The sequence below is a fragment of the Colobus angolensis genome, unplaced genomic scaffold, assembly GCF_000951035.1.
Source record: "Colobus angolensis palliatus isolate OR3802 unplaced genomic scaffold, Cang.pa_1.0 Scaffold49, whole genome shotgun sequence".
Classification (NCBI taxonomy): Eukaryota; Metazoa; Chordata; class Mammalia; order Primates; family Cercopithecidae; genus Colobus; species Colobus angolensis.
The window spans coordinates 8,717,514-8,733,576 of NW_012118376.1; the positions used below are offsets into that span (position 1 = coordinate 8,717,514).

The window sequence follows — 16,063 nt, forward strand, 5'->3', positions numbered from 1 at the left end:
GGATGGTCTCGATCTCCTGACCTCGTGATCCGCCTGTCTCGGCCTCCCAAAGTGCTGGGATTACAGGCTTGAGCCACCGCGTCCAGCCACTTTTTGGCTATTATAAATACTGGTGTACACATTAGTGTACAAGTTTTTGTATGGACATTTTTCACTTTTTTTTTTCTTGAGACAGGGTCGCACTCTGTCACCTAGGCTGGAGTGCAATGGCTTGATCACCATCCATTGCAGCCTCAACCTCATAGGCTGAAGCGATCCTCCCACCTCAGCTTCCCAAGTAGCTGGTACTACAGGAGCACACCACCATTTATTATAGAGACGGGGTGTGCAGGGTGTTCGGGGAGGGGTCTCCCTATGTTGCCCAGGCTGCTCTCAAACCCCTGGGCTCAAGTGATCCTCCCACCCCAACCTCCTAAAGTGCTGGGATTACAGGCATGAGCCACCACACCTGGCCCATTTTCCACTCTTAAACTTACAGTTGCATTGTCATATTAAACTAATTAAGTTAATTGCCCTTTAATTTTCTATTAGCAGGTATAACAATACATTATGCACCATGGTCCAATGATGACAACAAAGTTTTTCACCACTCCAGGCATTTTATCCACACCAGTGTAAATGTCCTTAGGTCCCATAGCACTGAGAAACTCTGCCACCCTTTTCTTTATATCACACTGCTCTAAAGTGACTGTAGATTCTGCTTTTGCATCATCCTAAAGGTTTATTTGTTTAATTCATCAAGACTAGGATACATTAGAAATCTTGGCAGGGCACAGTGGCTCACACCTGTAATCCCAGGACTTTGGGAGGCTAACGCGGGAGGATTTCTTGAGCCCAGGAATTTGAAACTAGAGTGCAGTGGCGCAATTTTGACTCACTGCAACCTCCGCTTTCCAGGTTCAAGCAATTCTTCTGCCTCAGCCTCCTGAGTAGCTGGAATTACAGACATGTGCCACCATGCCTGGCTAATTTTTTTATTTTTAGTAGAGACAGTGTTTCACCATGTTGGCCAGGCTGGTCTCAAACTCCTGACCTCAGGTGATCCGCCCACCTTGGCCTCCCAAAGTGCTGGAATTACAGGCAGGAGCCACCATGCCAGCCCTTTCGTTTCTTTTTAAGAGACAAGGGCTCACTCTGTTGCCAAGGCTGTAGTACAAGTGCAGTGGCATGATTCTAGCTCACTGCAGCCTCAGATTCCTAGGCTGAAGCGATCCTCCTGCCTCAGCCTCTCAAAGTGCTGGGATTACAGGTGTGAGCCATGATACCTGGCCTCGTTTCTTTTGAATGATATTAATCTGTTCATCATTCAGCACAATTTGGAGCAAAGGAGCTAGTAAGTCTTCAACAGCCTCTCACTTCATCCTGCTTCCCCAGTAGTAGGGTCACACAAAAACCCACAAAGGTGGCGGCCCTCTTATCACAGCATCAATCATCACTTAAGTCAAAAAGATAAAATTAAGGGATACCTTAGTTTCATCATAGAACCAGTCCCAATGTGCTTGCTCGCATTCTCAATGTTTCAGTCACCTCTAGGGAGTATTTCATCTAATAATTATGGGTGTAATTGGGCAGTTTCCCTTTACAAGATATGTTTTATGTACTCCCACCTTTGTCCAACTCAACCGATTTGGAATTTGCCCAGCTAACCACATTCCAGCAAAAGCTGCAGCTAATTGAAGATCTTCAACGAATTCAGCTAATGAAGACCAAGCACACCTTGTGTACATGTACATTCATTTGAAGGTACATTTGACAGTACCTAACACAAGTAAAAGAGCTCCTTTGTCATTCATGTATATCATGTCCAGCAGTGGTTCTGCAGGAAGCCCTGTCAGTCCACAGGAAACTTAACTCTTGTGTAGTTCCCTGTTTCAGTTGTCTCTTGATGCCCTCCCACTGTAGTTTCCTTGGTGATTATCTACCAGATGAGGGTCACATTACCATCAGAAGAAATATCTGCCCAACTCCCCTTTGGCATCATGTTCCTTCCCTTTACAGAAGGAACTTGGATTTGGCAACGCAGGGCTCTTTTTTAGTTACTTTCATTTTTGCCAAAGCAACCTAACCAGCTAGGGAACTGGATTCTTGGCTGACTTCCTCTGTGTCTGGATTTCTTTTTAAATCAATTTAACTATTTCCTCTTGCTCTGTATCAACCACATTCAAGTTCCATTGCCATCCCTTTCTTCCCATTGAGAGTTGTAGCACTTCAGCAAATTCAAACAGGGATTCCCCAGCAACCAGCCTGGCACCGGTGGCTCTAAATCTTCCCCACTTTTCATCTTTCTCCCAAAGCCTTAGCTATCATTTAAATTATAAAGTAAAAAACTGGGGGGTCAGGTGCAGTGGTTCACACCTGTAATCCCAGCACTTTGGGAGGCTGGGACGGGCGGATCACTTGAGTTCAGGAGTTCAAGACCAGCCAGGCCAACATGGCGAAACCCCATCTCTACTAAAAATGCAAACAAATTAGCTGGGGTGTGGTGGTGCAATGCCTGTAATCCCAGCTACTCGGGTGGCTGAGGCATAAGAATTGTTTGAACCCAGGAGGCAGAGGTTTCAGGCTTCAGTGCCACTGCACTACAGCCTGGGCAACAGTATGAGACCCTGTCTTGAAAAACAAAACAAAACAAAATAAAAACCTGGGGCCAGGTGAAGCCGCTCACACCTGTAATCCCATCACTTTAGGAGGCCGAGGCAGGCAAATCACTTGAGCCCAGGAGTTTGAGACCAGCCCAGGCAACATGGTGAGGCTCCATCTCTACAAAAAAAAATTATTCTTAAAGTGAGGCAGCTGTGATGATGTGTGCCTGTAGACCCAGCTACTCGGGAGGCTGAAGTGCGAGGATCTCTTGAACCCAGGAGGTTGAGGCTATATAGCCATGATCGAGACACTGCACTCAACTTGGGTGACAGACTAAGACCCTGTCTCAAAAACAAACAAAAAAAATTTAATGATCATATTCACAGTACCCTCGTCATCAATTACACAGGTTTGGATAATTGAAAAGACTCAGAAAACTCTGCATAGTATACTCACGTAAGGCTTTAATAAAGGTAAAGGATAGATTAAAAAACAAACAAACAAACAAAAAAAACCTCCAACAAACCAAAAGGCAAGTGAAACACCAGGCCCAGTTCCTAGGGTCCTTTTGCAGACACAAAGGATGTGGAAAATGTGCTTCATCTTTAAGTAATGAACCAGCTAGATACCTGCAAGACACCTTGGTCTGAGGAGAACCGTAACCTCATCGGAGGCTCTTTTATACTCCTCTGATCAGGTAGCCAACACTAGCTTGCATACCAGGGCTCAAAACCAGCAACAAGCTGGTATAGTCAAGCTGGGGCAGTGGCATGCACCTGTAATCCCAGCTACTTGGGAGGCTGAAGTGAGAGGATCACTTGAGCCCAGAAGTTCAAAGCCAATGAGATTTCATCTCCAAAAAGAAAGAAAGAAACAAGAAACAGGCTGCTCCCTGATCTGTCTCCCACCCCAGCACAGGACTCTATTAATCACTGACTAGTACATTTCATTTAGGTTTGGCCAAGGAACAGCACCAAGGCTTCAGGCCTCCCCAGAGATGAATGAGTACAGGGTTGCAGCAGACCAGCAGACATCGATCCTGTCTGACACAACAAAGTTTGGTAGTCAATCATGCCAGTCTAGAGGCTGTTTCTGGGGGAGGAGAAGTAATTTCCAAGGCCCTTTCCAGGTCTAATATTCTTTGACTACAGTGCTTCTCAGCCACTGTAGTCATGCCACTGAGGTAACTGTGCCATGGAGCTAGGATTTAAATCCAAGTCTGTGTGACTCCAGTGTCTGTCCTCTTTCCTCCATACCATCCTGCCTCCAAAGAGAGAAACAATAGCAAGACAAAGAAGGGGCCATAGGTTTAGGTGTAGAAGAAAATCACCTTTGCCAGAGATGGTAATTTACTTACCTGAGGTTTATCCACAGTTCTAGTCTAATGGAGGAGAATGCTGGCCAGTGGAAGGAAAGTACGAGGCTGAAGTACAAACGCTCTGTTCCTCCTTTAATAGGAGGCAGTGAGAAAATATTTAAGGAACTGAAACGCAAAACAAATTGCGCAGTCACAGATGTTACCAATAAATGCTCTAAGGTCTTGAGTCAACAGGATTCAATCAGGACCCAAGGGGAGTAATGAAACCTACAGAGTCTCACACCAGAAGTATTTTATTCTAATTTTTTTGTTTCTGTTGTTTTTGAGACAGTGTCTCACTCTGTCACCCAGGCTGGAGTGCAGTGGCACGATCCCAGCTCACTGCAGCCTCAAGCTCCCAGACTGAAGCGATCCTTCCATCTCGACCTCCCAAAGTGCTAGGATTATAGGCACGAACCACCACACCCGGCCTTTATTCTAGTTTGTTGAGATTGGTTAACAGTTAAGGTGCTAGTGTCTTATTTCTGTTATAGTAACAGTTTCTATCTTTCTGGTAGCTTTTAGGATCTTTCCTCCTACGTGTAGATCTCTCTACATTCATTGGGCTGGGTATTCAGTGGGCCTTTTCAACCTGAACTCTTGGGTCTCCCATCAAGCCTGGGAAATTACCTTCTATTATTTCTTTGATAACTTCCTACTGTCTGTTACTCTCTTTTTACTCCTTTTGGTATTCCCACTATTCAGGTGAGAAATTAATTGATCACTTTTTTTTCCATATATTATTTTCCTACTTTCTAAGGGTCTTGCTCTGTCATCCAGGCTGGAGTGCAATGGCACAATCACAGCTCACTGCAGCCACCACCTCCTGGGCTCAAGTGATCCTCCCACCTCAGCCTCCCAAGTTGCTGGGACTACAGACGTGTGCTACCATGCCCAGCTAATTTTTTGTTTTATTTCGTGTAGAGATGGGGGACTCACCACGTTGCCCAGGCTGGTCTCGCACTCCTGGGCTCAAGTGGTCTGCCGGCCTCAGCCTCCCAAAATGCTGGGATTACAGATGTGAGCCACCACACCCAGCTGTCCTCTCCTTTATATTCCAGCTCTCCAATCGTAGTTTAAAATTTCAGCAATTATAATTTCCCACGGCTCTTTCTTTTCTGTTATTTTCATAGTGTCAACTGTGCCCACACTGGTTCTCTAGGTCAGCTAAGAGAAAGCAATGTGTTCAATTTTGGGGGCAGCAGGGAAGACTTCTTTAATTTTTTGCCCCAGGGTATACACTTGTGTGTCAAATATTCTGATCATGGGGTAGAGGGAGCTGACTGTCCCATGCACAGGCTTCCAATTAGTCCCTCAATTTTCAGCCCTTCGTGTCACTCCAGCCCTCCTTCCTACCTGGCATCATGCCCACAGTTACTCCAAGCTTCTCCATAGGGCAGATAGTCTCTCATAGGAGACTCCATACTCAGGAAGCGGTTTCCTTGGGCTGCTTCCTTTATGACTACTAGTCTGCTTAGTTTCTACTTTCCAAGAATGTGTTAAAATATTGTGCTACTGGTCCCATTTCTGTTTTATTTTATTTTACCTTTAAGCGCTGTTGGACTTGACATTCCTATTTTCTTAATTTTCCTGGGTTTATACTTTTAAGAATCAGTAATATTGTGTATTACAAAAAACACGAATTAAAATTTACATAGAGTCTATAAAGGAAAAACCATTTCTCTACTCACATTTCTGACATCAAATATATGAGTTTTCCACCAACCAATTCTCCGCAGACAGCAGCTGAGTGTCCTACAATTTTACTCAATTCTGATGCTAAGTAACCAGAGTTAGTGCAGACCCCATGGGTTAGGGGCTCAGCCCCCAAGACTGCCCCTACTTCGGATGCCAGCATCAACTATTAGGAGCCCAGGGTACCCACACTTCTGTCGGAGTTCACTACAAATCATGGGCATCTGCAACCCCCTCAGGTTCAATAATTTCCTTCTTGGGGGTTGGGGGAGATTAGGAGCAGAGGTTTAATAGGCAAAAGAAAGAACAATGAGAACAGATCTCTCCCTCCTGAGGGGCTTCCGAAAGGAAAATCCGGCCCGCGGTGGACTGCACCAGATTTTATAGGCAGGCCTGAGGAGGCGGTGTCTGATTTGCCTGCAGCCCACAGGTTGGTTTGACTGGGTGTGACGTTTACATAGCAGGAGGGGAAGGTTGCTCACCCCACCCCAATCTTACTATGACAAAGGGCAGAGTAACCTTGACATGCCATGTGCTTTCCAGAGCAAGGGCAGAGAGTGATGCTCACTGTGGTGGGGCAGGAGACCCTCTGTTCCTAGAAAATCACAACAGCGTGCCCCTGTGCTATATCCCCGGTTACTACAGCATTCCTTGTTTTTGCCTAACAAGATTACTTCCCTGAACTGTAAAACTCCCGCAGCACTGCATACAGAGAGAGGATAGGAGACACGGTGGTCGTGGATAGGAAATGAGGGAATGATGATAGGAAAGTTGGAGGTCCTGTTGCCGACACCCCTTAGAGTGGTCGGAGGCTGGGGTGAGTCCAGAAGCCTTTGGATGGCACCAGGAGGTAGCCCCAGCCAGAAATCCTCAGTTGCTCCAGGACCTCTTCCAGCCCCACACGACGGCTTGGTCCTCCGTGAAAGGAAGCTGATTCAAACATGGCCAATATGCCCAGCAGCCCATGGGTACTTGGGGGTTCTCCATGTTCTCCCCAGCAAGCCTGTCCCCCAAGACTTGTAAGGCTGGCAAGCACGCTCATCATTTTTAAATGGCTAATTGTTGAAGGCAGTTTTCCCATTCACAGAAGCAGAAGGGGGCCCAGTATTTGGTTTGGTCTGATTCTAAAATGGAGGCCAAGAGCCTTGAAATCAAAGGACAGAGTTGAGGTCCGCTCCTCTACTCACCTTTCCAATGAATGCACCTTGGAATCCCAGACGAAGTCCCCAATATGAAGTGGCATTGTTGTCTGGGGTCAGTACGCGGGGTTCGTCGTCTTGCACCAAGAAGGTTAAGGACACGAGGAGTGGGTTTAGGAGCGGAGGTTTAACAAGCAAAAGGAAAAAGGAGAACAGCTCTCTCCCTTGCGAGAGAGAGGGGCTTCCGAAAGGAAAATCCCAGTTTTGATCATTTCTTACAATGGCTCACAGAACTCAGAAACTTTACTTATGTTTACTGATTTATTATAAAGGATACAGATGAACAGGCAGTGGAAGAGGTACACAGGGCAAGGTCCAGAAAGGTCCCAGGTGAACACAGGATCTTTTGTCTTCTTGCAGTTTGAGATGCATCGCCTTCTTGGCATGTGGTTAGGGTTAACCAAACCAAAAGCTCTCCAAACCTGCGGTTTATTTTTTAATGGAGGTGCCATCACTTAGGCATGATTGGTTAAATCACTGGCCTTTGGTGGTTAGTCAATCTCCAGCCCTTTTACCCTCTCTGGAGGTCAAGGGGTGGGGCTGCAAGTCCCAGACCTCTAATCATGCCTTAGTCTTTCAGGGCATAGCCGCCATCCTGAAGTTGCCTAAAGGATCCCAGCCACCAATTAGCTCATTATCATACACTCTTATCATTTGGAGATTCCAAAGGTCTTAGAAGCTCTTGTGTCAGGAACCAAGACCAAGTATTCTAATAAAAGATGTTTCTATCACCCCGTCACCCAGGAAATTACAAGGGTTTCTGGAGATCCATGCCAGGAACTGGATGAAGATCAAATATATATATTTATTATATCACAATATTGCAGCCTACTACTTGCCAGGGACAATTCTAAGCACTTTACATGTGTCCACTTAATTCCTTTAACAGTCCAAATCAGCTATTGCTGTATCTCCATATTACAGAAAAGGAAACTCAAACACATAGAGGTTAAGGTTAACCAGGTGATCTGGCTAGTCTGTACTTTTACCTGATGTTATGCTGCCATACAGACTAGAATTTTTTTTTGTTTGTTTTTGAGACGGAGTCTTGCTCTATTGCCAGGCTGGGGTGCACTGGCATGATCTTGACTCACCACAATCTCCACCTCCTGGGTTCAAGCGATTACCCTGCCTCAGCCTCCCGAGTAGCTGGGACTACAGGTGCACAACACCACACCCAGGTAATTTTTTTTTTTTTTTTTTTTTCTGAGACGGAGTCTCACTCTGGTTGCCCAGGCTGAAGTGCAATGGCGTGATCTTGGCTCCTCCTGGGTTCAAGCGATTACCCTGCCTCAGCCTCCCGAGTAGCCTCCCGAGTAGCTGGGACTACAGGTGCACAACACCACACCCAGGTAATTTTTTTTTTTTTTTTTTTTTTGAGACGGAGAGACCCACTCTGTCACCCAGGCTGGAGTGCTGTGGCCGGATCTCAGCTCACTGCAAGCTCCGCCTCCCGGGTTCATGCCATTCTCCTGCCTCAGCCTCCCGGGTAGCTGGGACTACAGGCGCCGCCACGTCGCCCGGCAAGTTTTTTGTAGTTTTTAGTAGAGACGGGGTTTCACCATGTTAGCCAGGATGGTCTCGATCTCCTGACCTCGTGATCCGCCCGTCTCGGCCTCCCAAAGTGCTGGGATTACAGGCTTGAGCCACCGCGCCTGGCCGAATTTTTTTTGTATTTTAGTAGAGACGGGGTTTCACCATGTTGGCCAGGATGGTCTTGATCTCCTGACCTTGTGATCTGCCCGCCTTGGCCTCCCAAAGTACTGGGATTACAGGCGTGAGCCACTGCGCCCGGCCTATTCCTACATATTTACCCAAGAAAAATGAAAACACATGAACACACAAAGATTTATACAATAATGTTCATAGCAACTTTATTCATAATAATAACCAAAAAATCAGAAACAGCCCAGTGTCCACTGGGGATAAACACACGGATAAACAAAATATCCATAAATGAAATACAGGTGGTAAAAAGAAGCAACGTATTGATATATGCAACAAATGAATAAGCTCAAAAACATCATGCTAAGCAAAAGAAGCCATACATATTTAATTGTTAAAAATTGTATGTAACAGACAAATCTCATCTACAGTGACAGAAAACAGACCAATGTCACCGGCAGCTGGAGCTCCTCAGGAATACTGACCGCAAAGGAGCCCTTCTGGAATGATGACGATGTTCTCTCGATTGTGGTGGTCGTGGCATGGGTACAGAACACTTGTCAAAAGGCATGGAATTACTCAAAATGGGAGCATTTTTACTGTATGTTAATTATAACTCAATAAAATTGATTTTTAAAAATTCTAAGTACATATATAAATACACTAATGTTTACAGAGCATGAAGAGAAGTGAAAAAGGCCGGGCACAGTGGCTCACGCCTGTAATCTCAGCACTTTCAGAGGCCAAGGCGGGTGGATATCGAGGTCAGGAGATTGAGACTATCCTGGCTAACATGGTGAAACCCTGTCTCTACTAAAAATACAAAAAAAATTAGCTGGGCATGGTAGCGAGTGCCTGTAGTCCCAGCTACTTGGGAGGCTGAGGCAGGAGAATGGCGTGAACCTGGGAGATGGAAATTGCAGTGAGCCGAGGTCGCGCCACTGCCCTCCAGCCTGGGCGACAGAGCAAGACTCTGTCTCCAAAAAAAAAAAAAAGAAGTGAAAAAATAATTCCATGTTTGAGATTTGTTTTTTTTTAATAAAGTTACCTGAATTTGTTTTTTAAGTTTAGTAGAATTCGTTTATCAGGACCTGTTTTTAAGTTACCTACGTACCTCTGTAATGGGATTACAGGCAGTAACTCTCACACTTCAACATTTGTCGTGACCACCTGGAGGATTTGTTAAAGCAAAGACTGCCAGACCCATCCTCAGAGTTTCTGATTCAACAGGCCTGTGATGGGGCTCAAGAATTACCATTTTTTTTTGAGATGGAGTCTCACTCTGTTGCCCAGGCTGCAGTGCAGTGGTGCGATCTCAGCTCACTGCAATCTCCTCCTCCCGGGTTCAAGTGATTCTCCTGCCTCAGCCTCCTGAGTAGCTGGGATTACAGGTGCCCGCCACCACGCCCGGCTAATTTTTGTATTTTTAGTAGAGATGAGGTTTCACCATGTTAGTCAGGCTGGTCTCAAACTCCTGACCTCGTGATCTGTCCACCTCAGCCTCCCAAAGTGCTGGGATTACAGGCGTGAGGCACCGCCCCCGGCCAAGAATTTGCATTTCTAATGACTTTCTGGGTGATGCTAATGCTACTTACTGTTCCAAACACTACATTTAGAGTCACTGACTATAGAGATCCTTAAAAGATCCCTAGTCCTCCAAAGAGTCAATTCTTTTTTTTTTTTTTCGAGACGCCCAGGCTGGAGTGCAGTGGCCGGATCTCAGCTCACTGCAAGCTCCGCCTCCCGGGTTCACGCCATTCTCCTACCTCAGCCTCCTGAGTAGCTGGGACTACAGGCGCCTGCCACCACGCCTGGCTAGTTTTTTGTATGTTTTAGTAGAGACGGGGTTTCACCGTGTTAGCCAGGATGGTCTCGATCTCCTGACCTCATGATTCGCCCGTCTTGGCCTCCCAAAGTGCTGGGATTACAGGCTTGAGCCACCGCGCCCGGCCAAGAGTCAATTCTTAATGCTTAAAACTTGAACTAGGCTGGGCACAGTAGCTAACGTCTGTAGTCTGTAATCCCAGCACTTTGGGAGGCCTAGGAGACAGGATCGTTTGAGGCCTGGAGTTGAGACGAGCCTGGACAGCACGACAAGAGTCCATCTCTTAAAAAAAAAAATCAGCCAGGCATAGTGGTGCACGCCTGTAGTACTAGCTACTGGAGAAGCTGAATTGGGAGGATCACTTGCGCCCAGGAATTCAAGTGAGTTGATTGTGCCATTGCACTCTAGCCTGAGAGACAGAGTGATACTGCCTCAAAAAAATAAAAATTTAAATTTAAAACAGAAACACAAAAAACCTAAACTAAATTATCCCCTAAGGCCGGCCACGGTGGCTCACACCTGTAATCCCAGCATGTTGGAAGGTCCAGGTGGGTGGATCACTTGAGGTCAGGAGTTCCAAGACCAGCCTGGCCAACATGGTGAAACCCTGTCAGTACTAAAAATACAAAAATTAGCCAGGCGTGGTGGTGCACGCTTGTAGCTCCAGCTACTCAGCAGGCTGAAGCAGGAGAATCACTTGAACCCAGGAGGCAGAGGTTGCAGTGAGCCAAGATTGTGCCACTGCACTCCAGCCTGGTTGACAGAGCGAGACTCTGTCACAAAAACAAAAAATAAATAAATAATCCCCTAAGAGGAGTATATCCCAGCAAAGTATAACACCTGAAACTTATAAGAATATCTGCCCTGATGATAAGTGATAGAAAAGACACAGGCCAAGCCACAGTTTGTAAACTGGTGGCCTGAAGATATCTAGCCTCTGTGTTTTTCTAAATTAGATGCCAACATTTCAAACTTGGGAGAATTCACTTTAAAAATCCAGTTTTTACGGCTGGGCACAGTGGCTCAAGCTTGTGATACCAACACTTTGGAAGACTGAGGCATGCAGATTAATTGAGCTCAGGAGTTCAACACCAGCCTGAGCAACATAGGAAGACACTGTCTCTACAAAAAGAAACTTTTTTTAAAATTAGCCAGGCACAGTGGCACACACCCGTGGTCCCAGCTACTAGGGAGTCTGACGTGGGACCATCACTTGAGTCTGGAAGGTCGAGACTGCAGCGAGCCATGACTGCACCAAGGCACTCCAGCCTGGGGAACAGAGCAAGGCTTTGTCTCAAAAAAAAAAAAAAAAATTCCAGTTTTTAGTTTAAGTATCATTCCCAGAATAAAAAAATAGGCTGGGGCCAAATAACGGTTACCTCACTTTAAAATCTTTGTTTTTACATTTTTTTGAATTAAGTAACAAAATTTAAAAGATACAAAAGGATCTACAGTGAAAAGTACATCTCCCTTCTATCCCTGATCCCCAGCCTCTCAGAGGCTGCCTCCTTTAGATGGGATGGGTGCTTTCCAGATGTCCCCACTGTGCATCACCTGGCCCCCTTTCACTTATCTGCATTGTCTGCCTGACCCCTTTAGACATCTGAGCTGCCTCCCAACCGACTTTACCACGCCTCTCCTGCATCCCCATAACACTTGGCATGTCGTTAGCACTTTCACACAAGCTTCTTTACAAGGCTGTGTCTTTTCAGATGGGGAGATTCACAGATGCATGAGGTTAGGTTTACATCTTCTTTTGAGTATCTACATCCCTGATAACTAGGATTGTGTCAGACTTACGGCAGATGTACAAGTTTGTTGAGTGAATTAATAAATGAATGAATGGGCAAATTGTGTAGTTTCCAGGGTCCTAATGTGTGACACAAATAGCAATTCAGTCAGGTGAAATCAATAATTTAAATCCCTTCAGGATCCCAGCTGAGTTCCCAGTCCATCTTGTAATACTTCTCCCCAGAACAGACTTAGATTACCTGGAAATAATGAATCCTCTGCTCTTACAGAACTGGATCCAAAGTGGGTACTAGGGCACTCTAAGACTACTTCTCAGAAACGTGACAACCTCCTGTACTGTTTTTCTCCTTACTACAGGGCCCAAGCACTGAAACTTCTTACCTTTTCTCCTAAACTCTGCCACCCACTAATAGCCTCCAGACTGGGATTCCACTAACCCACTCCCCAAGGGCTGACTGCACCCTTTCTTTGTCACCACTCATGAAATCATTTCATGCTATGAATTTGCCAGCCATTCTAGAGATACAGCTGAACACAGATATGACCACAAACATGAGGAAGTTATAAAGTATTGAGAAATCCTTCTAGAGGCGGATGCAATGCCACACCACTGAGCACGAGATCTGGCTTCCTGAGCAGTTACCAAAGGATGAGATGACACAGCCCTGTGAGCAAACTAGGATCAATGGAAAACAGAAGAACTTAAGAAAAGTAAGTCACTTCTCCTTCCTCCCTTCAATGGACTGCTTAGAGGGGCAGTTTCTCCTTATAAACCTTCTGGAGAAGCCCCACACTCTAAGTGAACACACTTGCTGGGAGGCTCCTGTATCTCGTCACAGCTTGTCATCTGTATCTCGTCACAGCTTGTCATGAAGTCCAGCCACTGCAGTAACACAATGCATCACGTTTTTCTTGCCTTGCTTTCCCTTTTCTTCCACACTCTCACCCCCCTAGATCTGCCCCTTCCTAATAAAGTAACAATACTTTCATCTTTGCCTCAGGTTCTACTTTCTAGGGGACTTAAGTTAAGAAATTGTTGTTGGCCAGGCGTGGTGGCTCACGCCTGTAATCCCAGCACTTTGGGAGGCCAAGGCAGGTGGATCACGAGGTCAGGAGATCGAGATCATCCTGGCTAACACAGTGAAACCCCGTCTCCACTAAAAACACAAAAAATTAGCCAGGCATGGTGACGGGCGCCTGTAGTCCTAGCTACTTGGGAGGCTAAGGCAGGAGAATGGCGTGAACCTGGGGGGCAGAACTTGCAGTGAGCCGAGATCACGCCACTGCACTCCAGCTCTGTCTCAAAAAAAAACAAAAAGAAAGAAATTCTTCATGTTGTAATTTCTTGTTGATGTAATTTTTGTTTGTTGTAATTTCTAGGGTAACCACTGAAAGAATAAAAACAAAGTACACAATTTTCAAACCAGTGAGGAAAAACACAGAATGGTAGAAAGTAAGTAATCAAAAAGAAGGCAGGAAGGAAAAGATAGTGTCAAATATGCAGTTAAAAAAACTAAGAAAAAAAGTAAAGATGGAATTGTTGGAACCAATAACACAAAGATAATAAATTTAAACCCAAATATATCAGTGGTAATCTTTTAATAAATAAATATATTTGTTTATTAAATATAAAATGTACACAGTAAATATAAATGAACTAAATGCTTTAGTTCAAAGACAAACAGAATAAAAATTATGAAATAAAAATGTATACACTTGAAAGTATTTAAAATAAATCTAATTTTCATAATGAATTTTAAGCATTAAGGAGTTTTGTAACTGAATAGTGGAACCCAGAAATATATCCTATTCAGAAGGATGTCTCATGTTAATAGTTTCCTTCACTATTGTAGCAAACTGTAGAGTTTCAAGAAAACAATTAAAGGCCAGAATTGTCTTACATTATCATTTCTATTTCTGCAATATTCAACAAACCAAAATTTTCTCTGTAATTGTGAAAAAAGAACTCTTCCTTAAGCATAACTAAAATTTTGTCTTAACCTTATCAAATACCCAAAACTGTAGAAAGAGATAAAGCTGTTAATAGAGACATGGATATCCCTTTTTATCAGGTCAAGAGGGTGAGTCTCTAATAGAGAGTTCTAGTAACTTTTCAATAGGTAATTAATGAAGGCCTTCCTTCTAAACCAGATAGAGGGAGATAGAATGCTCTGAGAGTATTAAAGGCATCTCCTGCAAGCCACTGATACCTTTGTTGACAGAGCAGATGGAAGAAAATAGCAGTTACTAGGTAACCTATAGCTGAAATTTGTGTCCACATAAAGAACCACTGGGTCTAGGCTCATGGAGTATGACTCCTGAGAGAAACTCCTGTTACTCCAATCACATTGTGTGTGTGTGTGTGTGTGTATGTGTGTGCATGTGCACACACACTTACTAAAGATGCATATTCCTGGGCTCCCCGGAAGATCTATTGAATAGACTCTCCAGGGTGGGACTACATTGTCTTTACTGATAATGTTCTTAACTAAAAATTCTTAGTTATAAAATCACAAATTTCCACTGGGCACGGTGGCCGAGGTGGGTGGATGACCTGAGGTCAGGAGTTGGAGACCAGCCTGATCAACAAAGTGAAACCCCGTCTCTTTACTAAAAATACAAAAATTAGCCAGGCATGGTGACAGGCGTCTGTAGTCCCAGCTACTCAGGAGGCTGAGACAGGAGAATTGCTTGAGCCCGGGAGATGGAGGTTGCAGTGAGCCAAGATCACACCATTGCACTCCAGCCTAAGTGATGAAGCAAGACTCCATCTCAAAAAAAAAAAAGTCACAAATTTCATAGTGAAACTCAATCTAGAGTACCTGAAGTTTATATACATAAAATAGACATACCTTTGCTATGAAAGCCTGATTTACTCTTAACTGGGTATAACCAGAAAAGAGTTCTGCCTATAATGATATATCTGCATTGAACCTAAAACACAGACTTCATCATACATTCTCACCTAAATTTCTCTGATGACCCAGAGTAAAGCAAAAGGTTTAGCATATGAGAGTGAAAGGATTTGAATCTCACTTTCTGTCAAACTTTTAGAGCTCTGTTAACCATGGTTAGTATCAACTATGATTTTAGGCAACTTTCCTTATAGTAAAAATAACTTGTAATTGTTACGGTATCTGGATTGGGATGCACTATAAATAATCTAATGGAGACTTCAAGCTTTAGGCTTTCCTGAGTGTGGTGACTCTTGAAATTGACACATCCCTTGTGGATACCCTGGAAGCTGTGTTTATGGAATTGTTAAGAGATATTGGTTCCTTGATGCCCGTGGAGGATCTTATCTCCTTGCAACTAAACTGTAATAGTGGACTGCTACAAAGACTTCCACTGCTAATGAGGACTGCTTGATGCTGTGCTGGCAGGCTGTTGTTTCTGTTTAGTATCCTTTTGAGTAAGCACACCATGGCCATGGCAGTCTTGTGAGTTTGAATGTTTAATCTAAAGTGACTTCTGTTGGTCATAGCCACAAATAATTTCAGATGTACTAACTTGATAAACATATCCCAAATGTTTGGTTAAACCTAAAAAGACCTCTCTGGTGGATGTAGCAGTACATCATTTCATATGTATTAATTTCATAAATTGTTTTTTTTTTTTTTTTGAGACGGAGTCTCACTTTAGGGTGGAGTGCAGTGGCACCATCTCAGTTCACTGCAACCTCTGCCTCCCGGGTTCAAGCAATTCTCCTGCCTCAGCCTCCCAAGTAGCTGAGACTACAGGCATGAACCACCATGCCCGGCAATTTTTTTGTGTGTTTTTAGTAGTGACAGGGTTTCACCATGTTGGCCAGGCTGGTCTAGAACTCCGGACCTCAGCTGATCTGCCCACTTTGGCCTCCCAAAGTGTTGGAATTATAGGCCTGAGCCACAGTGCCCAGCCTAATTTCGTAACTATTGATACATTTTCATCTTACACTGAATTTACATTTAGACTTAACTTTCTTCTTACACTAAATTAATGAATTAA

The 16,063-nt window shown here is 44.4% G+C and overlaps 1 protein-coding gene across 1 annotated transcript in view; it reads right to left on the bottom strand.

Moving 5' to 3' along the window:
• NAIP (NLR family, apoptosis inhibitory protein) overlaps positions 1-7,610 on the bottom strand; it is a 62,950-nt gene extending 55,340 nt beyond the window's left edge. Inside the window, exons 1-3 of the mRNA XM_011959304.1 lie at positions 7,112-7,610; positions 6,823-6,911; positions 3,941-4,066 (exon numbers count right to left, since the gene is read on the bottom strand). Of these exons, the coding sequence (XP_011814694.1) occupies positions 3,941-4,066; positions 6,823-6,878 (182 nt within the window). The 5' untranslated portion in view covers positions 6,879-6,911; positions 7,112-7,610. The remainder of the gene's footprint in view (positions 1-3,940; positions 4,067-6,822; positions 6,912-7,111) is intronic.
• Positions 7,611-16,063: the final 8,453 nt, after the last annotated feature.